Source organism: Embiotoca jacksoni, unplaced genomic scaffold (genome assembly GCF_022577435.1).
Source record: "Embiotoca jacksoni isolate LCO1_2020_lvr unplaced genomic scaffold, fEmbJac1.0.p SCAF_37, whole genome shotgun sequence".
NCBI classification, from domain to species: Eukaryota; Metazoa; Chordata; class Actinopteri; family Embiotocidae; genus Embiotoca; species Embiotoca jacksoni.
The window spans coordinates 678,276-702,239 of NW_027185389.1; the positions used below are offsets into that span (position 1 = coordinate 678,276).

At 43.3% G+C, this 23,964-nt stretch overlaps 3 protein-coding genes across 4 annotated transcripts; 2 read left to right on the top strand and 1 right to left on the bottom strand.

Moving 5' to 3' along the window:
- Positions 1 to 194: 194 nt before the first annotated feature.
- On the bottom strand, positions 195 to 8,879 carry lrp13 (low-density lipoprotein receptor related-protein 13). The gene is given in 22 exon segments (XM_069166239.1): positions 195 to 264; positions 372 to 462; positions 542 to 929; positions 1,024 to 1,195; positions 1,197 to 1,258; positions 1,353 to 1,460; positions 1,649 to 1,768; positions 1,859 to 2,402; positions 2,797 to 2,997; positions 3,091 to 3,255; positions 3,487 to 3,688; positions 3,792 to 3,975; positions 4,059 to 4,271; positions 4,584 to 4,770; positions 5,042 to 5,232; positions 5,532 to 5,661; positions 6,027 to 6,256; positions 6,347 to 6,562; positions 7,238 to 7,432; positions 7,566 to 7,781; positions 8,364 to 8,519; positions 8,644 to 8,879. Coding segments are annotated over 22 exon segments (4,086 nt in total). The 5' UTR covers positions 8,735 to 8,879; the 3' UTR covers positions 195 to 240.
- Positions 8,880 to 9,235: 356 nt separating this feature from the next.
- Positions 9,236 to 20,284, top strand: LOC138208275 (mothers against decapentaplegic homolog 2). 2 transcript variants are annotated; one of them, XM_069166040.1, is made up of 11 exons: positions 9,238 to 9,468; positions 11,563 to 12,080; positions 13,690 to 13,779; positions 13,990 to 14,183; positions 14,949 to 15,083; positions 15,285 to 15,359; positions 15,896 to 15,949; positions 16,550 to 16,762; positions 16,895 to 17,032; positions 17,614 to 17,758; positions 18,766 to 20,284. In XM_069166040.1, exons 2-11 carry the CDS (start codon positions 11,845 to 11,847, stop codon positions 18,887 to 18,889), a joined length of 1,404 nt encoding a protein of 467 aa, XP_069022141.1. In that variant the 5' UTR covers positions 9,238 to 9,468; positions 11,563 to 11,844; the 3' UTR covers positions 18,890 to 20,284. The 2 variants fall into 2 exon arrangements, with proteins under 2 accessions (XP_069022142.1, XP_069022141.1); XM_069166041.1 differs by lacking the exon at positions 13,690 to 13,779 and having other exon boundaries at positions 9,236 to 9,468.
- Positions 20,285 to 22,183: 1,899 nt separating this feature from the next.
- LOC138208385 (immediate early response 3-interacting protein 1) lies at positions 22,184 to 23,931 on the top strand. The gene is made up of 3 exons (XM_069166223.1): positions 22,184 to 22,326; positions 23,002 to 23,103; positions 23,459 to 23,931. Exons 1-3 carry the CDS (start codon positions 22,236 to 22,238, stop codon positions 23,512 to 23,514), a joined length of 249 nt encoding a protein of 82 aa, XP_069022324.1. The 5' UTR covers positions 22,184 to 22,235; the 3' UTR covers positions 23,515 to 23,931.
- Positions 23,932 to 23,964: the final 33 nt, after the last annotated feature.

The following is a 23,964-nucleotide window of genomic DNA, read 5'->3' on the forward strand; positions in this document are numbered from 1 at the left end:
GCGCAAAAAAATATCATTTGTATTCTGATTCCAGCTTCTCAGATGTGAAGATTTGCTCCTGTAAACCAGATGTGGTTTTTTTTTTTAAACTCAACAATGTTCCGTGACTCCAAAGACCGTCCGTGTCATAAATTCAACAATGGTGGTCCAAACCAGCCGTAAACAATGCAGAAATAACTTCACAGGAAACGGTGGAAAATCCAGACTGTTTATTTAAAACACATGACACATAAATCAGCTTCAGTCCACAGAGGACGGCGCTTCCTGCAGAGACGGAAAGAAAAAGAAAAAAAGTCAAGACTGAAACCACGAGCGCATTAAGATCAAATAAGAAACCTGGGTAAATTTCCGTAGTGTTTGTGGAGGTCCACCTGCGGCTCGTCGGTGCTGGTCGGGTTGTTCTCCGCTTTGCTCTCCAGTTCAGACATGCACAATTCTTTCCCTCCTGCCGGGCTCGCTCCCCTGCGTCAAGGAAACCCAAAGATGCGATTCTCTACACTCAAATGCTGCTCGCACAATGTTTTTCCCACCGAATTATTACCTCAAGTTGGGGCTCTTCTTCTTAACCACCACGACCACCGCGACCACGATGAGGACCACGATCACGGCACAGAGGCCCGCGGCGCCGTAGATGACGGGCCAGCGCACGCTCTTCAGGACATTGCTCTGACAGGAGTCGCCGCTGTAGCCCGGTGAACACTCGCAGCCGTCGACTCCCTTCGTCTCCACGCAGCGGCCGTTCCCGCCGCAGCGGTTCCGGTCGCACTGCGGGGCTACGAGGTCGAGTAACGGGCCGCTGCCCTGAGGGGTGGTAATCAGGCCGGGGACCTCGGAGACCGGAGGGAGAGGGGAGGGAGACGGAAGAGGGAAGATGCGAGGACGGGCGGGAGCGGTGACCTTGACCTCTGACGACTTCTTCGGACTGACACCTAAACAAACCAAAAAAAAAAATATATATATATATAAAGAGTTTCAGCCAAGAACAGATGCCGTGAGGCGTTATTACATTTACCAACACTTAACAGTTCTCGTCGGAGTGGTCGGCGCAGTCGGCGTGGCCGTTGCAGAACTTCTCGACCGGCTGACAGGAGAGTTGGTCCAGACACGGCCTGTTGCCGGCCGGGCAGCGTTGCTCCGGGCTGCAGCGGATGCCGTTCACCAGGACGTGGTCGTGGGCGCACTTGCATGTCCGACCGGCCGGGGGTGGCGAGGCACAGGTGCTGACAGCGGCCGTTGTTCTCTGCGCACTGGTTGGATCCTGGCAAGAAAAGAAAAAAAAAAGTGACGTTCATCACGTTTGTGGGTTGTTGGTTTTTTTTGCCATCAAAAGGAAATGCGTGGTTGGTCCGTACCCGCCTGACTGGACTCGTTGAATGCCTTCAAGCTGACCACCTGCGTGCCGACTTCAAACCACAACTTCTGCTGCTGCTGGTTTTCTTTGTACCAGAGCCTGGTCTTGTCTGAAGGAAAAGACATCATGAAGTAATACTCGGGGGATATATGATAAGAAACCATATTCCCATGGGAGGAGATGCCTTCAGTTTGGAAATACTAAATGTATTAAGATTATGACCAAGAGGAGTGAATTTAACGGTCAAGTTATCTCCTCATCATTCAGGTTTTTCTACTGAGAACACTGAACCATTACCGCTGACAGTCATCCACAGCAGCATGTCACCCCTCAGAGCCACAGCAGCCAGGCCGTCACCAGCCTTCAACTGTTTGTATCCAGATCCATCCATCTGGACCGAACCGATGGTCCCTGAATCTGGAAAAAAAGAGAAAAGAAAATCCAAGATGATATTACTTTGAACAGAACCTGCTGAGGCGACAACCGTAAACAGAACGATGATCTTACTGGTGTCAGCCCAGTAGATCGTTCCCCCGTCGCCAGAGAAGACCAGAGACGTAGGCTGGACAGCGTCCTTCCGCACCGCCCTTCGCTCGGCGCCGTCCATGTTGGCGCACTCCACCGTCGCCAGGGTGCCCCGCAGGTCCAGATTGGTGAAACACGCTCTCCCGCTGGGAGGATGGAGGGCGATGGACTCCACCCTGGCGAGCCCTTCCTTCACGAGGACGGCGGTGTGCGCGCCCGAGGCGGAGGTGACCTGCAGCCGCGGCTGTTTGATGCTGCTCCAGTAGACGTTCAGCGTCACCCAGTCGAGGGCCATGGCGGTGATGGTGTCGCCCAGCAGTTTGAGCAGCTGTCCCCGGGAGGACAACTCGGAGCCCTTGAGCTCGAAGGTGCCGAGCGAGGTTGTGGCGTCGTCGGTCAGGAACAGGGTGTGCTCGCGCAGGCTGTAGTCCATGATGTTGGCTTCGTTGACCCTGGGTATCTGCAGGGCGAGGTGTTCGGGCCAGCCTTTCAGCTCGGCTGCAGTGTGCCGCGACTGCAAGTAGATCTACAAGAGAGGACGTTTGACGAACTGAACGTTAATCGCCACATTACTACATGTCTGTACTGTAAATATGCAGCCAGGAGCCAGTTAGCTTTGCATTAAAAAAAAAAAAAAAACAGAAGGAAGTCAGAAAGCGCTGATCTGGCGCAAACAACCAGTGCACATAATCATTTGTAGACTTTACTTCCTCATTTGATGTGTTTCAGATGCATTTTATCTCCTTTGAACAGACAAACAGTTTCCCCTCAAGTTTGAAACTTTACGCTTGCTATTCGTTCACCAAGCAGACGATAACGTAGCAATTGTGTTATGTAACCGTCCGGCAAGAAAGCAAATAAAGTGCCTATCCCTAAATGTTGAACTATTCCCTTAAAGTATATTCTGTTAATACAAAAACCTGAGTGACGGTGGAGGAGGACAGCATCAGCAGGAACCCTGAATTGACCCTGCTGGAGCAGGTCAGTCCGTCCTCCGACAGGAACAGACCGGAGGGACACTTGCACACCGCCTCGGGCCCCGGGGCCAACACGCACATGTGGGAACAGGTGGTCTTCTCGCAGGGGCTCCAAGTGGCCATCTGCAGCACCGGGTGGACGATCTGATACCAAGTATAGGGAAGAGGGGGGGAGTGGTAACCGGCCCTGTTGGTACCAGTGCAGCTAAAGCATCCTTAACTCGATGCGTCACTCACCGTCAGAGCAAAAGGTTGTCTGGGTCTTTTCAGGAGGACACTGCGGTTTTTACCGGAGACTTTGTGGGCAGTCTGCACCACTCGCTTCTTGGAGTCAGACCAGTAGAGGAGGTCGTTGAAGACGGCCACGGAGAACGGGTTGGTGGTGTCTTTCATCTGGAGAATCTGAAAATGACATTTATCAGTTAGATACATGACTGTTTTGCTATTGTTTTTTTTGGCTTTTAGCACAACTTGGTGAATGTCATCGATATTCTTGGACCGTTCTTGTAAAACCTGTCAGGTACTTTTAGTTATAAAAGGGGGATACAATGACCTTTTTCCTGATAGATTTAATGCTCTGTTGTAGATTTTTTTAAGTCTGAAAAATACTTCTTCCAACCCAAAATCTTTTACCCGAATGTCGTCTCCGTCCAACGTGGAAGACCCGATCGCCTTCATTCTTTCATCGGTCCAGTAGACTCTGTCAGAGATGATGTCCACCGCCACGCCGCCTGGCCAGCCCAGACTGGTGTTCACCACCACCCTCCTCTCCGACCCATCCATCCCGGCACGCTCGATCTTCACTTCATTACTGATCTCCGTCCAGAACATCAGCCTGGTAGATAAAAATCAAGCTGTCTGAGTACCAGTGGTCTTTATAAAAAAAAAAAAAAAAAAAAATTTAAAAACACAGCGAGATGGAAAACGTTGGTACTGACCCTTTCTGTGGGAGCAGGGCCAGCGAGCGGGGCTGGTCCAGGTCCTCATCCAGGATGATGCTGCGGTCCAGGGAACTCACGGCGGCTGTCGACAGACTGACGGCAGCAATCTGACTGTTCACGCCGTCGATCCAGTACAGGTTCCTCCCGAGCCAGTCCACAGCTACAGAATCGGCCCGGACACCTGAGGGGGAACCAAATGATGTCTTTTGCCTTAAGGAGGTATTCCTTGTACATTACAGCCGATCCCTCCGACATCGACAATACCTTTAATCAGAATTCCCGTGGTCTTCTGGTCCAGCGAGGACCACTTGATGCTATCTGGGTCCAGCGTGACCCAGTAGACCCGCTGCTTCCTCCAGTCATAGTCCAGAGACAGGATGGCCTTGTTGGCAGAGGAGGACAACACGTCGAGGCTGCCGCTGCGCAGGCCGTACAAGTAGAGGTCCGTTTGGACCGATGCCAGCAGGAAGGGTTCACCTGAGGGAGGAGGAGAGGAGGATTATTACGGTGGGAAAAGTTTGACCCTGTCGATTTTGCCCTTTTTCTGTGCAATGAAACTTTTCCTTTTATCTAATATCAACTTATGCATTCAAGACATGCGGGTGAGTGGATTTTTTTTTAAATTTTTTTTTAGTGTTAATCTTATCAACTTTCTCTCAGCAAGAAAGCAGCTACATTTCCCAAACTGGTCTTTTAAGCTGCAGTATCCCGCATCTACTTCCCTTTATTTCTATAATGCTTCCACTTCAAACACCCGTTAAAAGGCTACGTGTATCAGAAGAGCTTTACCGGTGATCTTGCAGTGGCGTCCTCCCGCCTCCATGACGAAGCCCGGGTGACAGTCACACTGGTACGAGCCTGGCGTGTTGATGCACAGCTGACTGCACACGCCGGGTGTCTGGCCTTCGCACTCGTCAACGTCATCACAGGTCAGCCCGTCCTCCATGAGCCTGTAGCCTACCACACAGTTACAGCGCTACACGGGAAACACCAAATCAGGAGCTGCGACATCTTGATGGAGGGTAAAGCCATCGCACACCCAGGATAGTCTTTCATACACATCTTTACTTGATTTAAAAAAATAAAATAAAATAAAATAAAATAAAATTTAAATCCAGAATGGCCTTTCAGACACTTTACTTCACAATTGAGTTTTCGGTCCCTACAACATTTCATTTCTCCTGATTTTAAGAGGTTAAATTTGTCAATGTGAAGACCCTTCTCCCCCGAGGCTGCAGGCTCCTCACCGTTCCCCCTGGAGTGCTGAAGCAGCTCTGGAAGCAGCGCTTGTTATCCGCCTCCGCACATTTTATCTGGCAGCTGCCTCCCTCGTCTGAACCGTCGGCACAGTTGGTAACGCCGTTGCACACCAAGGCTGGATCCAGGCACTCCTGACTGCTGCACTGGAACTGGTGAGCGAGGCAGATCACCTCCCCACCTGGTAAGAACGAACACACACACGCACAGTTTTAATGTGCAATACAGAATTTTACACGTATAGCTTCAAAAAGGGAAAACCCTTTACTGCACTTGCAAAAGATTTAATTTTAGTCTTATGTGCCATACTGTCAATAAAAAGGTTGTCATTTTGTGGGATTTCAGCAGCTAAACACGTCAGATTTTTCAAAGCACACATCTTGTAGTGACAGTTTTGTATTTCCAAATACTGGCCGTCTCCTTTTCAGTCATATTAAACTCAAAGACTTGTATTTATCCCTTGTGTTTACATCTACTCACATTCACTCTCGTCACTGCGGTCTTCACAGTCCATCATCCCGTCACACCTCCAGGCTGCAGAGATACACTTTGTCTTGGAGTTACACGCCCACTGGAACTTGCCACAGTTCAGAGGTGCCACGGGACAATCCTGAAGAAGACCAGACGGGTTATTTTACCATCATCTGGACCGGCAATTCACAGTTTCAGATTCCAATTTGGAAACCTGAGGCTGCAGGCTGACCAGGTGAACGTAAAGCCCCCCCAGAGGACCTGACTTTAACTACTACTGAAGTCATAACATGCATGCTAAACATCCGTTTTCTATAGCCGTCGTTTTACCTCAAATTGTACAACGTATTTCACAAAACGAGTCATTACAGTCCTGCAAACGGTCCAACCTAGTTTGACTTGACAGTTTAAGCTTGTACTCCTCTTGCTCCTGAAGGTTTAGCACTTTAACCAAAATGTTTAAAACTGGCTGAACAAACTGATGTCGTTGCCTTCAACATGCACCTTCTCGTCGCTGCCGTCTTTGCAGTCCGGGTCTCCGTCGCAGAACCACTCCTGCACCAGACACTCCTTGCTTTGAGGGCAGCGCAGTTTGGTGTTGCAGACGGGCTCTTTGGTGCAGCTCTCCTCGTCCGAGTGGTCCCTGCAGTCCGGGTGACCGTCGCAACGCATCACGGTCGACACGCACTGCCCACTGGCGCACGTGAACTCGGTAGAGCTGCAGTCTTCAGCAGCTGCAGCGAAGGAGGTACAAAGACATCACGGGTGACTCCGTACAAGCAGAGCCGAGCGACCGAGGCGGTAAAGGTGAATCTGAAACTTACCACAGTCGGCCTCGTCGCTGCCGTCCTGGCAGTCCCTCTCCCCGTCACACAGGAAGGTGGTGGGAACGCAGCGGCTCTGGTTGTCACATTGGTGACTGCAGCCCTCCATGCGCTTGGCGCACCCCACTTCGTCGGAGCGGTCCTGGCACTGAGGCACACCGTCACACACCTGGGTCTTCTCGATGCACTTCTTTCCATGGGCGCACTGAAATTGGTCTGCAGAGGAAGGACGCATGGAAAAAAAAAAAAAGTTTGTTATGTTTGTTTTTTTTACTCTGTGGAGACAACAACATAAAGGCTGAAGGCTCATGCATTATACTGACAATAAATCATTTTAGTCAGATTAAATTGTTATAACCAGCTGTCCAGCTTCATTTATTCAAAATTAAACATGAGTAATCATATAAACTTCCACAATAGGGTTCAGTTGGGATAAGAGAGAGCTGAATACTAAATCCTACATGCGTGAACATGCAAATATTTAAGCCACCCCCCTCCCCCCCACCCCCAATTCAGACTCTGCAAAGTCTTGGAAAAGTAAAAAAAAAAAAAAGTAGTTTAAGTGGCTTTAACCATCATCCTAAATCAATCCTTTGTACACACGTTCACTTTTCTACTTCCTGACAAGTAGTTTTTTTATGAAACAACTTCCATTTATTACTCTCATCTGGGAAGTCTTGTATGGTTCTCTAAGATTCATTGTCACTTCAGACGTTTTTTTTACATTTTTTTTTTTAACATTTTGTCACTACATGACTTGCATAAAGGTTCTAGCAGTCCTCCTATAATGTCTGCAGCTCTGATTCTCGTGAAGTTCCCGTCACTGCTCACTAGATGGCAGTAAAGTCCCACCGATAAGTCTTGTGCGGGAGACGAGGAGATCAGCTTTACCCTTTTCGCATTCAGACAGGCACTCTTCCTCATCCGAGCCGTCGCTGCAGTCAGCCTCTCCATCACACACGTAGTCGTAGCGGACACACCCCGCGTTGTTCTTGCAGCGTTTGTGGCCCAAATAACACCTGATGGGTTTAGATGGGGAGGCGGGAAGGGCAGCGGCTCCACTGGTCCCTTCTTCCTTTTGGTCCTCTGATGTAGACGCCAAACGAGATGTACAAAACATCATCATTCAAAGCCAAGCCCCCCCCCCTCCTCCTCCCACCCCACCAAGTCCCTAAATATAGACGTGATTATCTGACGCCGTCAGGTCGTCACAACATACCACAGTTGGCCTCATCTGTGCCATCCAAGCAGTCCTTCTCTCCGTCACAGAGAAAGGTCGCAGGCAGGCAGCGGCTCCGGTTGTCACACTGGAGAACACAGTTTTCACTTTTCCTCACACAGTCCTGCTCATCAGAGCGGTCCTGACACTGAGGTGCACCGTCGCACACCTGGTCCTTGTCTATACACTTCTTCCCATGGGTACACTGGAACTGGTCTGACACAGATATTTGACATTATTAACATAATATTGTTAAAAGTTTATTAAAGGCTTGCATTTGAATTACGTGATGTGTTTGATTGGATGCCAGAAAGTACACGGATTGATTCGACTGTATAATGGAATTGATTTAAAATGGGGCGGGCAAAAATTAAACAACCACCAGCATAAAAAAAAAAAAAAAATTTAAATCAAATTTTCTCTTTTTTTTTTTTTTAAGGGAATTTGAAGAGACAGAACAGTGTATTGTATTGCAATAGTTTTGCCTCTTATATTTTAGGTTTATGGATAAACATAAGTCATGCATTCATTCTGCTCGATGACAGTGTTTTGACCTGTAAATGTCTTTTTTTTTTTTTAATTCATAAAAAGTTTATTGTCAACTTTGAAAGAAATGCTAAAAATCCCCAAAACATCTCGTTTCAGTCACAGACATTTTCTAATTTTGTTTTGACAAACAGAAAAAACATGTCTCACATTTATAAATACATATTTAAATATGTCATTATGTGGAAAAAAAAATATCTCAAATAAGAATTCTAATTTGAAGTCTAATCTCTTTCTCAAACGGTCTCGTACCTTCACTGCAGCTCGACTCACACTCGTCTTCGTCTGAACCATCCTTGCAGTCGACCTCTCCATCACACACATGGTCGTAGCGGACACACTCCGAGCCGTCCTTGCACGGTTTAGAGCCCCGGCTGCACTTCACAAGACTGTTTCCAGCTGAAACGACTGATGGGATGAAGTGAGAAGAAAAGGGACAAAATTGATTCACTGCAACAATTAAAAAAACAACAACAACAACAACAAAAAACAGGGCGGGTGGGAGGGCAATATATTGGTGCACCTGGCTCACCTTGCAAGGACATTAACGCCAGACAAAGGAAGAACAACCCACCCATCGCCACAGATAAAATAAAAAATGACCAAATGCTTAAGTGTGGCATTTATAATGGCCCAGGTGAGTCTTAATTGCACAGCTGAGTGAGGGGGCGGAGCTACTGCCTCTTTTTTATTTTTTTTATTTTTATATTATCGTAAATAAACCGGAGAGGAAATATTACAACTCACACTGGAACTCCTCAATTTAGATTTTTTTTTTATTATTATTATTTTATTGTTTTTATTTTTGTTGTAAAATATAACTTAATGTTTCTGAAATAATTGAGTTCTATAAAAAAAATAAAAATAATAATAATAATAATAATAATAATAATTGCTTTCGCCTCCAAACCTCCCCGAATAAATACCAGTTGTTTTTATTTATTTATTTTTTATAAACAACACGCCGTCAAAAACAAAATAAACAACAATTCTCGTGAAGGACACGAGCCGCCGAGTCTCCAGAGGAGCGCGTTCGTTTCCGGTGATCCAACCAATCACGTCGCTCGATAGGAGGGGTTAAAGCGCTCGTGCGCGGCCATTAAGGTTTTGTTGTGCTGGTTCCGGTCCGGCTAACGTTGCTAACTAGCTTACAACTGGTAGCAACTTGAGAAGCTTCGTGCTAAAAAAAAAAAAAATAAAAAAAAAATAAAAAAATAAAAAAAAACAAAAAAAAAAAAACAGCCGCGTTCAGGAACCTTTTTTTTTTTTTTTTTTTTTTTTTTTTTTAAATGTCAACAAGCCGTCCGGAGGGCTGTCTTCCGACCCGAAAGTGGAGTTTCTGGACTCGTCAACCGGGGTAACTATCGGAAGGTTCTTTTTATTTTTATTTTTTTATTATTTTGTTTTAAAAGACTAAAAAGATTCGTGTTGTTTTGTCGGGAGAGACGTTAGCTTCCCCCCGTTAGCCTCGTTTCAGGGAAGAGTTGGTCCGAGATGCTAACTCGGTTTTTTTTTTTTTTTTTTTTTAATTTGAGTTGTTTTTTTTTTAATTAAATTAAATAAAAAAAAAAAACAACAACAAGGAAGGAAAGAAGAAGAAGAAGAAGAAGCTGGTGTTGAAAATGAAGCGTCGTTGTTGTTGTTTCCCGTCCCCGGAGCGACCCGCGGTGTTTCGGGGATTAGTCGCAGCCTTTTGTGCGTGTTGTGGGTTGTTTTTTTTTTTTTTTTTTAATTTGGACTTAAGCTGACGCTTCGGTACCGAACCGAGCAGCTCGGCTCCGACGTTCGCGCGTCGGAAGGTTGTTTTGTTGTTGTTGTTGTTGTTGTTTCTTCGCGGATCACAACAAAAGGATTTTTTTTTTGGTTGGGGGGGGGGGGGGGCGGCTAGCTTCGCTGGAGCTAACCGCTAGCTGCCTTTAGCTTCACTGTTGACTCCCCCCCTCCTCCCTCCTCCTCCCCCCTCGAGCTCACCGGGTCACGTTAAACTGTTGTTTTTTTTATTGTTGTGGTTTTTAAAAGCTTAGATTATTTTTATTTTTTTTGCGAGTGAAGTTATTGTTGTGATTTGAGGGAAGCAGCCACACCACCCTCCCCTCCTCCTCCCCCCTCCTCCCTCCCAGCTAGCAGCCGGCCTTCCCCAAGCCAGTCGGTGTTAGCACTGGTGGTGGGGGGGGGGGGCCCTGTCACAAAACACAAATCACGTTCATTTGTTTTGCGTTAACTTGTGTTATCTTTTTATGATTCGCTGGTTTCGCTGCAGTAACTTTTATAAACGAGCCCGGATGTCCAAAAGCAAGTGTTTGTGACGAGCTTCATGACCTCGAGTTGGACATTTCTGCTCGTTGAAATCCTAAACTTCACACAGTGGTGCAGCTTTACCTGCTGACAAACAAAACAACAACAACAACAACAACAAAAAACAACCTGTCAACAACGTGATTCTCCGACTGAAGCTCGCGTCGCTTTTAAACGGTTCTGATGAGGCTACGTGAGGTTGTTTTGGCTGTGCCATGTTTTGTTTTCAGTCGAGTCAGATTTATTTATAAAGCACATTTGACTTGAACCTAAGAGGAAATTAACAAACAAAACCGAGTTAAATAAGACATTAAACACCCGAGTGGTGGTGGAAAGCGCAAGTGTAATATTTAAGTACAATTTTGAGGTACTTATACTTCACTTGAGTATTTCTATTTGCTGCCGCTTTATACTCCCGGAGAGAAATATTATTCTGTATTCTCCAGATTTATTTGACAGATTTAGTTACTTTTAAGATGAATATTTGACACGATGGATAATATCACACGCTTTTAAAGTACAACTCATCATTATGGATTAAACCAGCGGAGTTCCTCCTTTTTATCTCCTGACGTCTTACAAAAATTCAGTTTGTAGTCGAGGGGGGGGGGGGGGGGTCACATTTCTGCTTCCTATGAGTTGTTAACAGCTCCACTAAATAGTCATTTTTCCACTTTAAACTTCACACATGGTTTCACTTCAATAAATGATCAAATATCTCAACAGAAATCAGAGGGAGGGGAGGACAGGCTAAAAACTGAAAACAGATTTGTGGATCAGAATTTGTTTGTTTTTTACTTCGTCCCTCTCCCAGTAATCATCTGAAGACCCCCCACCCCTCAAATATTTCTACAGTGTCTGGATATAAAAGTGGTTCAAACTAGCTCCACCTGCAGCAGCTACAACAGTCACACACACTGACACTTCGATATTACTAATCTAATGATGTCACGTATATATCAGTTATAAGAACCAAAAAAAATAGTACTTTTACTTAAATGTTTGAACTGCATTTTGCCGCCAATACTTCCGTACTTTTACTTTTAAGTAGGATTTTTCCTGCAGGACTTTTAATTGTGATTGACGGCTCGTCAGTTTAGATGCAGGAACAACTGGGAGCTGCTGGTAACGATGTGCTTTGTGACTTTCTCCCAAGGTGTCCGTCTCTCGTGAGTATACCCTGCTAGCACTGGCTCCCACCCTGTGACTCACTGGTCACTCGAGGGGCTCCTCAGAGGAAGGGCCCAGACTGTAGCTCCAGGTCCATCTCTTGTCTGTGTGTGTGTGTGTGTGTGCGTGCGTGCGCGTGCGTGTGCGTGTGTGTGTGTGTGAGCGTGCGTGCGTGTGTGTGTGTGAGAGAGAGAGATATAGATATAAAGAGAAAGAAAGAAAGAGAGAGAGAGCTTGTGTTGAGTCCTCTGGAGACTCCCGGCTTAAGATGTCCTCCATCTTGCCGTTCACCCCTCCTGTGGTGAAGAGGCTGTTGGGCTGGAAGAAGTCGACCAGCAGCCCGGGCGGCGCCGGCGGCGGAGAGCAGAACGGGCAAGAGGAGAAGTGGTGCGAGAAGGCCGTGAAGAGCTTAGTGAAGAAACTAAAGAAGACGGGCCAGCTCGATGAGCTGGAGAAAGCTATCACCACACAGAACTGCAACACCAAGTGTGTCACCATCCCCAGGTACACCGACAAACACTCGATTCCTCTTCAAACCAGATAAAAAAAAAATTAAAAAAAAAAAGATGCATGTTTCTGTGAGCGGGCGCTGTTGAGATCGGCTTGTGCTGATTAAATTTCTTTTTTTTTTTTCTTCTTCTTCTTCTAGTTTTATAGTTTTGTGTTTTAATTCCCAAACAGGAAGAGCTTTTTTTAAATATAAAAAAACAAAAAAACAATGCGAAAAGGTTTATTTTTGGTGTGTGATTAGGAATCCAAAACAGCAGGACATGAGCTGAAAATAAATCAAATGCCCCTTTGTTTACATCCGTACTTGCAGTTCGACGCTCCGTATTACTCGCGTGGGGGTTTGATGGGGAGGAGGGGGGGGGGGGGCATGAAAAGGTGGAGAAAGAGAGGATGTTCTCTTTATCAGCCAGCCAGCCTTGATGACCCAGACTCACGTTCAGTGGGAACGTGGTGTTAACAGATTCAATTGTCACTGATGTACCGCCAAGCACCACGTCAGATGTGTGTATGTCTATGGATAGTGGGCTGGCTGTTATCGCCTGGGAATTGTTCTAGGCCACGCTGTTATGTTTGTAGAGATACAGTGACTGGCTCGATGTGAATGAAATCTATTTTTTTTTTTTTAGTAAGGGAGTGGACAAGTCAAAGAGATGCGAGAGTGGGTAACAAAACCGGGAGTAATGCCAGAGTTTGGGGCATTTTCCACCAGCTGTACTTACGCTGGTGTATTTTGATAGTGGTTAGCGAGGTCATCTGTCTTTATTCTCACTTTTATAGATTCCTATTCAGCATTTGGATTGACTCTATTAGTACAAAAAAAAAAAAAAAAAAAAAAAAAAAAAAATAGCCCTTGATAGTTGATCTAAAAGCTGCTTTGGCAAGTGGACAAAAGTTGCCTTCCTGCCCGGTCACGAACCGAATGATAGTCGAGAACCCACTAAAGCGATCGAGTACGTGTTGTTGTTTATTTGTAGCATTTAACGTGTAGAATTTGTGATTGTCGTGTTATTCAGAAGCAACAAATCACATTTGTCCTCATTCCACTTTTTTTTTTTTTTGTCGTTTTGTTTTATGGCCATTTTCTTGTGGATGTTTTGAGAATGTTTGAAAATGGAGAGTTTTTTTCTTTTTTTTTTTCTTGCCAAGGTTGCCTTCTCTGTGGGTTTTTTATACCCTACCGCCTCTTTTGTGCCATTGTGTGTCTTCAGTGTTTGTTTTGAATGTCTCCAGATAAGTTTTCTGACATAAAGGACTGTAGTGGAAAGACATTTTTTTGAGTTATTTTCAGTGCCTGATACAATGCCACAATGTTGAAGAATGCTCTTTGTCTCACTTGTTGTGTGTTAGCTGAGTCCACGTTGCGTTCTGTTTTCCTCTCTTTATTCTGTCAAAAAAAAAAAAAAAAAAAAAAAGGCTTCTCTTATTCGAAGTTCCCATCTTTCATTTCCACATCTGACAGTGAATTTGTCTTTATTTTGCCATAAGACTCCAATAAAAGAGGCCTTTTAATGTTCACATACCCATACTGATATTTCTGAATGAGCCATGTCCCATGTTTATCATTTGTTTTTTGTTTTTGTTTTGTTGTTTTCTCTGTGCACAGCAATTGCTCTGAAATATGGGGACTGAGTACACCAAATACGATAGAACAGTGGGATACATCAGGCCTATACAGCTACCCTGACCAAACCAGGTGACTATCCTCAACTATTGTATGGTGTTGCATACAACTTTTGATGTGGGAGAGTTGTGATTACAATGTTGGAGGTTACGGACGTTGAGAACATCCATGTCTCTCGTCACCACTCGATCCAATCCATCTCCATTAACCCTCCCACCCACAATCCTCCCCCGTGTACCTTCTACCCGTCTCACCACCGTCTCCTGTTTGCCGTCCAATCAGATCCCTGGATGGCCGCCTGCAGGTCTCCCACAGGAAGGGGCTTCCCCATGTTATCTACTGCCGCTTGTGGCGGTGGCCGGACCTCCACAGCCACCACGAGCTGCGCGCCATCGAGGCCTGCGAGTATGCCTTCCACCTCAAGAAGGACGAGGTCTGCATCAACCCCTACCACTACCAGCGGGTGGAGACCCCAGGTGAGACGAAGCCGTCCCGTGATCCTTAACACGCCTCGTTGTATGTGAGCGTCGGCTGTTGTACGAGTGTTTAAATCGGTAAAAGTCCAAATGAGTGCTGCGCAACAACATTTTAAACACATTGGTCATTAGCCTGTGAGGCATTTTTATTTTGCTTCCCTATAATTGTTCATTTTGACACACACACACACACACTCATTTAGTTCATTGTTTTTGTGCAAATTAAACAAACCCAGACAGATTGTGTTACTTTGAGAGCTTTGAAGGTGCTGTCAGATGGATATTTTTTGGACAGTGAGCCAAGCTAGATGTCCTCGCTGTTTCGATTCTTTATGCTAAGCTAAGTGGGTGCTAGCCGCAGCCTTAAACAATATTTAGAAATTTAAAAAGACAGATATGAAAGTGGCAGGAATCTCCGCATCTAAGCATTTAAGTGCAATTTCTGAAATGTGGAACTATTCCTTTTTAGGTGTTTCTGGGGTGGATGGTGTTAAAATCTGTTTCTCTCTGCCTTAAAAATCCAATAATCAGTTTACGATTTCTAGTGTTTCATCGTTGTCTCATTACTGCTGTACTTTTTTTTTTTTCTACCATAATGATTTTTTTAATACACTTTCTTTGTTTTTTTTTGTTTTTTGTTGTCGTTCTTTAACTTAAAACTCTCCTGAAACAACTGACAGTAAAACACATTGATGTGGAGTCTCACCCGTCTCTTCTGACACTTTTCTTTTTCTTTTTCTTTTTTTTTTTAATCCGACCCTCTAGTCCTGCCTCCTGTTCTTGTGCCAAGACACTCAGAAATCTTGCCAGAGCTGCCACCTCTGGACGACTACACTCATTCCATTCCCGAGAACACAAACTTTCCTGCAGGGATCGAACCTCCAAACAACTATATACCAGGTGAGTCTTGTCTCCGCTGTAGATTTTGTAAGCCCGTTTGTACGAGGTGACTCTCCTCATCCTGGGACGAAGTACGAGACGCGTCACTCCAGGAAAGTAAATGCGATACGAGCAAAGGCAGACATCTTGATTTTTAGTCCCTTAAACGGCCATGTTATATTCTAACGACATCACATTTTGTTTGTTGCATCCTTTCGACAGAAACGCCTCCGCCCGGCTACATCAGTGAGGATGGGGAGGCCAGCGATCAACAGATGAATCAAAGTATGGACACAGGTACCGTAGACTAGCTCACCCTCCTCTTCCTCCTCTTCCTCCGCCGGATCAAAGTCAGATGAAGTTTACCTTTTACGCCTCCGTTGCTTCCGCAAACATTTGTCATGTTTGTTGTAACGTCGTTTGACAGATTTGAATTGTTTAACTGCAGATGCTGATTTTGACCTGGAGTTATTTGTCCCTGTGGATTAGAACTGACCTGATCCTCTTTACACTAGAAACCAACTCTAGAACAAGTATCCATGACTAACTCGTAGTTTTCCTGTTTGCAACACAGCAGCGAGCTTTATTATTCTTTTACACATCGTTTCCCTCAAATGAGTTCAAACAGTAAAATCTCAAGAGGGTTTTTTTGTTTTTTGATGACAACGATAAACAGACTCTAATCATCACTCTAAAGCAGATGATCACTTTTATAGTGTCATTTCGGCTTTCATTTTTTTTTAATTTAGTCATAGGACCTGACTTATCTTTTAGCCACGTTACGGTCTACTCTTAATCCATCCACGTCCATGACTTCCTGTTTCCTTTGGCAGGTTCTCCAGCAGAGTTGTCCCCCAGCACTCTGTCTCCTGTCAATCACAGCATGGGTAAGTGTCGTCGCCAACACCTGCGCCGGTGTGCATAACAAATCCAGCATTAGTTACGTACAGTTAGTACACATTACACTGTTTTCCATTGGTTTCCTGGAGGGCTCAGGTGCTGTGATAGTGCGGGGCAGTTATTAGACCAAGAACAATGCATTTTCACAAAACTTTGACGATTGTTATTACAGTTTTTTATAAAAAAAAAAAAAAAAATTAAAAAAAAGTCAATACGCTGTTATGTGGAATCATGCATACTACACACCAGATTGTTGCTCTCTGCTGCCTCTTGCACAATACTGTACATTTTTGTTATTTTTTTGTATTTCTTATTGTAGTTTAATTTTATTTTTTTATACTGTGCATATGACAATGAATTTCTCGTAATCTCTTTTAAACGCACACCAAAGATCAGTAAAAGAAAGCTCGTAAGCGATGCTGTAATGACTCGGGTGCTGTTAAAAAAAAACACACTTAAGTGTTATAATGGTGGGAAAACGCTGCAGGAACAGGAAGGCAGATGTAATGATATAGTTGGTGGATGAGGGTGTTTTTACTGTGGATGGAGGTCTGAATGGGTTTTGCTGATGTGATCCTCCACCGTAGACCTGCAGCCGGTCACCTACTCGGAGCCGGCCTTCTGGTGCTCTATAGCCTACTACGAGCTGAACCAGCGCGTCGGGGAGACGTTTCACGCCTCTCAGCCGTCGCTCACGGTGGACGGGTTCACAGATCCGTCAAACTCGGAGCGCTTCTGCCTGGGCCTGCTGTCTAACGTTAACAGGAACGCCACCGTGGAGATGACTCGAAGGCACATAGGTACGACGAAGCAAAAAAAAAAAAAAAAGAAGAAGAAAAGAACTGCCTCTAGACGAGCTGGTTCAGTTATGGTTATGCTTCTCTTTACACGTTCACACGTCTCGTTGAAGTCGAGTCTGTCTGCGTTTACAGGAAGAGGAGTTCGACTCTACTACATCGGAGGGGAGGTGTTCGCTGAGTGCCTGAGTGATAGCGCCATCTTTGTCCAGAGTCCAAACTGCAACCAGCGGTATGGATGGCATCCAGCGACAGTTTGTAAAATCCCTCCAGGTAAGACTCTGAATATTTAAGATAAGCTGACGTCGATATGAAAGATGTCCGATCATCGGAAGAAAAGTAGAGAGCAGAGATTCTTCTGGATGTGAATATTATGACCTTTTTTCTATGTAAATGAAGACGATGTTGAAGAACCATCAAGAAAATATGATTTTTTATTTTTTTTTAGGTATACTCCACAGTAAATGTGTTTATAATATATATATAAAAAACAAAAACATCAAGTAGGCTTGAAAAGGTGTCTGAAAAGTATTCAGATCGCTGCCTTCTGGACCTAAAACCTCCAAATCAAACATGTCACCGCCTCCATAAAAACCTCTCCAACCACTTCTACAGCGCAATCATGCGCTTGAAGTGTTAATTTTACAGTGTGTCTGATTACAAAAGGGACTGCAAGGCATTTTGAAGTGGAAAGGAAGCCGTGTTTGATGACTGGAATATTATCAGAGTGAACAACCACCAATTAAGGCCTGAAGAAAAGAAAGAAAGAAAGAAAAAAAAAAAAACGCCTCCACTTTTGTCTCGGTGCTTCTTCCTTCTCCTGAGAAAACCCACGGATCTCTTTCCTCTTCCAGGTTGTAATCTAAAAATCTTCAACAACCAGGAGTTTGCGGCCCTGCTGGCTCAGTCAGTCAACCAGGGCTTCGAGGCCGTCTACCAGCTCACCAGGATGTGCACCATCCGCATGAGCTTCGTCAAAGGCTGGGGAGCCGAGTACCGGTGAGCAGACAGGCTATTTTAACCAAATGTATACAAAGGTTGTTGTTTTTTTGTTTTGTTTTTTTAATCCGTTACAGTTTAAGACGTGGAACTTTTGAGTTAAAGAGTCTTAAGTCCAGTTCAGACTAAAGATTCTGTTTTAGAAAGTTGCAGCAGTGTGAATTTGTTGGTTTTCGCTCGACTCAAACCAGCTGATACTGTCACATCATAAATGGGCAGTTTTTGAATGCGAGACACCGTAGTTGGTGTTTTTTTTTTTTCTGATTAGAGGAGACACCAACTCCTCCAGACGACCGAAATCTTTCTTGTGTATTGTTGGAAAAAGACGAGAGAAATTAACAAAAGATGGGAGATCTACTGTCAAGTTTACGGGATAAACTTTTACTGCGTTCTCTGTTTCATTACGCCTAAAATTATTACGAGTAACTCGCCATCACTGTCCACGTTCGTGCTTTAAGACGTTGGAAATTACATCCCGCCCGAAAAGCCGAGCGGTTACAGTGGAAGTACGGAAAGTCGTCGTTGTGGGGATGTTACATCATCTCGTGAAGTTGCTTTAGTCTAAACTGGCCGTACTCCGTGAGCTTTAAAAAAGAAAGCGGAACTAAAAAAAACACCGTTTTTGGCCTTACTCACCAGAAGAAAGGATGACAAGTCCAGGTTTTCTGCCTCCGTAGTAGTACCGTTTCATTTATGTGTATATTTATATATTTTTAAGCCGCTATTGACAGCAGAGGGTGTTTTTTTTCACACTCTATATAAATAGTTAAATCCACCCCAGGAGGGATTCCTGATTCAGTTTCACACATTTTCCTTCACTATAAAAGTTTCAAGTAGAAACCTACAAACCCACAACATCCCCCTCGCCGGCTGCAGAAATGCACACGGTAGAAAACAAAGCGCAGCCTGAAGCGTCGCACGTCACACGGTGACACTGAAAAGGCGAAGTCGGCACAGCCCAGACATGAAAATGTACGTCTTTGTGTTTTCTTTTTTTTTTTTCCCAGGCGGCAGACTGTCACAAGCACTCCTTGCTGGATCGAGCTGCATTTGAACGGTCCCCTGCAGTGGCTGGATAAGGTTCTGACCCAGATGGGTTCCCCGTCTGCACGCTGCTCCAGTATGTCCTAAACAGCTAAGGAAACGCCCCAAAAATGAAGAGAGAAAAAAAAAAAAAAAAAAAAAAAAAAAGAGCCCATTACAAAGATCATTAAATTCTAAACTTGTGAGTCCTTTCATGAAAAAAAAATAAAACCCCACAGAATGAATTTTCTGTAACATACTTCATAGTATTTGTGGCCCGGTTCCACATCCCTCTTTTAACTGTACACACAAACACATACACACACACACACACACACACACACACACACACACACACACGGAAGAACACATGCACATACACTGCTAAACACACACACACATACAGACTTTTCAGTAAAAAGAAGAAATTTGGCACTTTGTTACCCGTCTACGTCATGCACCTTGTTAAATTGCTTTTCCCCAAATCCTTAATATTAGATCTATTTGTGGTACAAATAAAAATGTATATTGGTTTTTAGTCCAGGAAGTAGGGGAAATACCAAAAATATCTGTGAATAGTTTCTCAGTATTGAAGATTGCTTGTATGAGTAACACAAGCTTGAATGCTAAAATGATTTTTTTCGTTCCAGCCCGCCCCCAAAACCATTGTTCTGAACATGAGTTTACTTTTTCTCTGGGGAAACTTGGCCCTCATCTTTTGTCAGGGGGGAGGTGGCTCGGTGAGGAGACGATGGCCTTCGGTGGCCGTTCTCCTCCTGAAGTAAACGTCACAATGTGTTTATGAAATTTGATTGAATTGACTTCGCCAGAACGGCCATTTCTTCTTTTTCTTTTTTTTTTTTTTTTCTTTTTTTTTTTTCTTTTAATCTCTTGACGTGTGTCGTTATAAGATACACCTCTTAATGGACAAATAGGAATGTTAGTTTAAAAATGATTCAAAAAAATAAATAAATTAAAAAAAAACTAAAAAAAAACAAAACTAAAAAAAAAAAAACTAAACAAATTGCAAACTCAAGTCTGGCTATAGTTGACTTCTTTGTCATTTATACGGCACTCTACGTGTCCTCGGTTTAGTTGATTTACATCCCCATTGAACAGCCTGGTGTGGAAGCTAAAGAGACGGTTAGGCCAGGGTGCACTGGGCAGGGACCAGAGAATATCAGCTGTTATCAAAAAGCTTTTTTATTTTATTGTTTTAAAATTTTTTTGACACGACACTGGGGGTCCTGGCGCTCTCCGAGGTGAAGCATTAAAACGTCTCACCGGGAGACTTTGAAGGTATCCGTGAACTCATTCTGTTTTTAGCCTATATCCCCATTGTTTTGCTACTTTTTTGTATTCTCATGTATTTTTATATATAAATATACTTAAAATTTTTCTGTCGTTCACTTTTTATTAAATGATATTTTCAAGACCACAGTTGTTTCTAAAGTGACATGGAGGGCATGGATCATTCCTTCGTTTTTATCCCCCCCCCCCCCCCCCCCCACCCAAAAAAACCCCCCCAAAAAAACGGTTCTGTTTGAAATAATTTCCAATAGCAGCTCTTTGTCTTTGTTTAAAAAAAACAACAACAAAAAAAAACACAACACTGCCCCATATGATGTGTAGCCTGTTTCTATCCTTTTTTTTCTTCTCATTTCTTTTACTTTCCCAAAGAAATCTGGTGCATTTAAAGTACACAAAAACAACAGATTTGCCTCAAACCTAAAGTCCACTTTCCTCTCGATGTGTTTTTTTTTTGTTTTTTTTTTAATGATTCCAGAGGCATGTAAAACTTTGTAATGGCCATTCATGCATTCATCTCTTCGCTTTTATTTTGAAAAACACACGTGACCTCTTGTAGCTCTTTTTTCGGTGCTCAGTCAAGCGGGTTAAGGTCAAACCAGATGTAATTTGGCTTTCAAAATGTTACAGCGACGCGGGGAGGAGGGCGGATTTCTTCAGTGGCAAAAGAAGAGCGAATGTGCCTGCTCACTGGGACATTCTGTGTTAATGTGTGTATTGTATTTGTTCTGTCTATAAAATACAGTATGTACAACAAGAACCTACGAGCTTAAACTCATTACATGGCTGTTGCGAGTTTAACATGCCCCCCCCCCTACTTTCCCTACCCTTCTTTTTGGTGTAAATGTGTTTACCATATGGCACTAGAGATTGTACTTTAAGTGCACCTAGTGGCGTTTGGATTTGGGGAACTGAACCATGTGTTAGGGTCCAGTGTTACATTGTTTTTATCTTTGGCCTACAACATATGAATGTGAAAAAAAAAAAAAAAAAAATACATTACGGAAAACTGACGTGGACCAGACATGCATATACATAACAGTAGTACAGTATGTGTGTATTTAACAGTAATCTTTTTGCAAAGCAAGTCAGTACAGTAGATGTCGCAGTTGTTTTACCAGTAGAGGGCGGTATTGATAGAGCAGGTTTTTTTTTTTTTTTTTTTTTTTTTTTTTTTTTTATTATTGTTTTCTGACCATAAGCTTCTCAGGCGTGTGGCATATTATGCAGACTTCATAAAACACTAATAAAGATTTTTATTCTCATGATTCTGCCTGTTGTGTTTATGACGTGTAGATATTAGAAATGTTTGTACAAACTTAACAGCTTTAAATTAGTGATTCTTCGGTGCTTAGTCGTTTTGGCTATATTGGTACAAAAAAAAAAAAAAAAAAAAAAATTCTGATTCTGTTGAAAAATACAACAATAATAGCTGCATAGAAGAACATACAAATTTGAATATTTAGCATATTTTATGCACCACTAACGAGCACGTTGAAAACGAGAACTATAAAGAGCCAAATGTTGGCAAATTCTGACAATCATTCATCCGACTCCTTCACACTCCCTGCAGTCCGTTAGATGTTTCGACACTGCCTTAATCAAATGCTCTCCTCTTCCCTGCCGGTTTAAATCTTGAGTTTCTCTCAGTGAAGGATCTCTCACAGCCACATCTCAGATCAAATGTAATCTCTGTCCACAGGAGTCATGTTAAAGTAAGTGCACAGCTTGTAAAGCCAGCTGAGAGAACATAAATGTTCAGGCACGATTAAAGCATTATTTTTATTGGCCTGTCACATTGACAGAAATGTTCATTTCCTCCAATTATTTATTTTTAAAGCCTTTTTTTGTCTGGTACCAATAATATACTATATATATATAATTTTTTTTTTTTTTTTTTTTTTTTTTTTTTTTTACAATAGTACTATTTTCAGTTTAGTTTAATGTAAGTAAAATATCTGGGTTTTCTTCAACCTCGGAACAGAAGGGATTTACACAATAAACCGGATAACTGCACTTCTGAACGTGGGTCTGGAAAGCGCAAACAAGCTGTTGTGAAGTTTGTCCTTCCTCGGCCGCCGTAGGCTACGTCATACGTAAATACCGTCAGCTCATCTGAGGCTAGCGACGTGGCTGTCGGGACAACATGGGATTTACCCTGTATTCTCTCCTTCAGGCAGCAATCCTGTGCGTCAATGCTGTCGCCGTATTACACGAAGAAAGATTTCTCAGTAAAAGTAAGTGGCTGTTGATAAAACTTTATTCAGACGTCATATTTAAATTCCGAACTGGGGTTAGCCGTTGGGTTAGCTAATGCTAGTTAGCGAGTAACAGCTAACCGGAAGTTTGTGTCTGTAAACTTTATTTAAAATTGAACTCGAGTTATTTGAAAGATCTTCCGGTGTTTTTTTTTTAAAATACTTTTTAAAGCTGTTGTACAATTTTATTGACAAAAACCAAGATACGACATTATATTTTAATTTAACTCTTTATTTATAATTTATTGGCATCCAGTTGATTACAAAAGGATAAAAAAAATTAAAAAAAATAAAAAGACAAACAGAGATATGCCGCAGTTTAAGGTGATAAATATAAATATTCATCAGGATGGAAGTATTTGGTCAGAAATATTGTAATATTTGAATCGAACAACAATGTGTGTGTGTGTGTGTGTTTCTTTCTGTTTGTGTGTGTGTGTGTTTCTGTTTGTGTGTGTGTGTGTGTGTGTGTGTGTGTGTGTGTTTCTGTTTGTGTGTGTGTGTGTGTGTGTGTGTGTGTGTGTGTGTGTGTGTGTGTTTCTGTTTGTGTGTGTGTGTGTGTGTGTGTGTGTGTGTGTGTTTCTGTTTGTGTGTGTGTGTGTGTGTGTGTGTGTGTGTGTTTCTGTTTGTGTGTGTGTGTGTGTGTGTGTGTAGTCGGTTGGGGAGTGGACCAGAGTGTCGGAGGATTCGGTGATGAACCGGGAATCAAAGTGCAGATGATGAACCTCATTCGCTCTGTGAGGACGGTGATGAGAGGTGGATGTTCATCACACACACACACACACACACAAACAGGAACAAACACACACACACAAACACAAACAAACAAACAAACACACACACAATCAAACATACACAAACAGAAACAAACACACACAAACAAACAAACACACACACACACAAACAGAAACACACACACAATTTCCTCAAGGTTGATTGCCAAAAAAACAAAACAGAATAGCACCTGATGATGAAGATGATGATGGTGGTGGTGATGATGATGGTGGTGATGATGATGATGATGGTGGTGATGATGATGAAGAAGATGATGGTGGTGATGAAGATGATGGTGATGAAGATGATGATGATGATCTTTTGTGCTGCGTTTTAGTGCCGCTGATTGCAGTGAATTCAGTCTGCATCGTGCTGCTGCTTCTGTTCGGATGAAGAGGACCGAGTGAAGCTGTGACGTACCGATCTGCTGGCAGGAGGTCACCTCCTTCACCTCCTTCACCTCCATCACCTCCATCACCTCCTTCACCTCAGGAACATCTGGGAAGAAACTGTTTGTCTCTGACTGTCCTCCGTCAGCCTGAATATGAAGGTTGTATGTTGGTTGCTTCCTGACAGCCGGCAGCCAATCAGACGGGTTCACTTCCAACTTCTTGTGAATAAAACAAACAAAAAAATTCAGAATAGTTTAACAATTAAAAATATATATATATATATTAATGAGCAAAACAAATGTTTTCACACTTTACTGAATCATTTCTGTAGTTCAGTGGTCGACTTCTAAATATTGGTGATTTATACACTGCAAACATGTAAATGAATTGTTGAATATGTTGTTGTTGTTGTTGTTGTTGTAGAAATAATAAAGAATAATAAAAAAAAAAA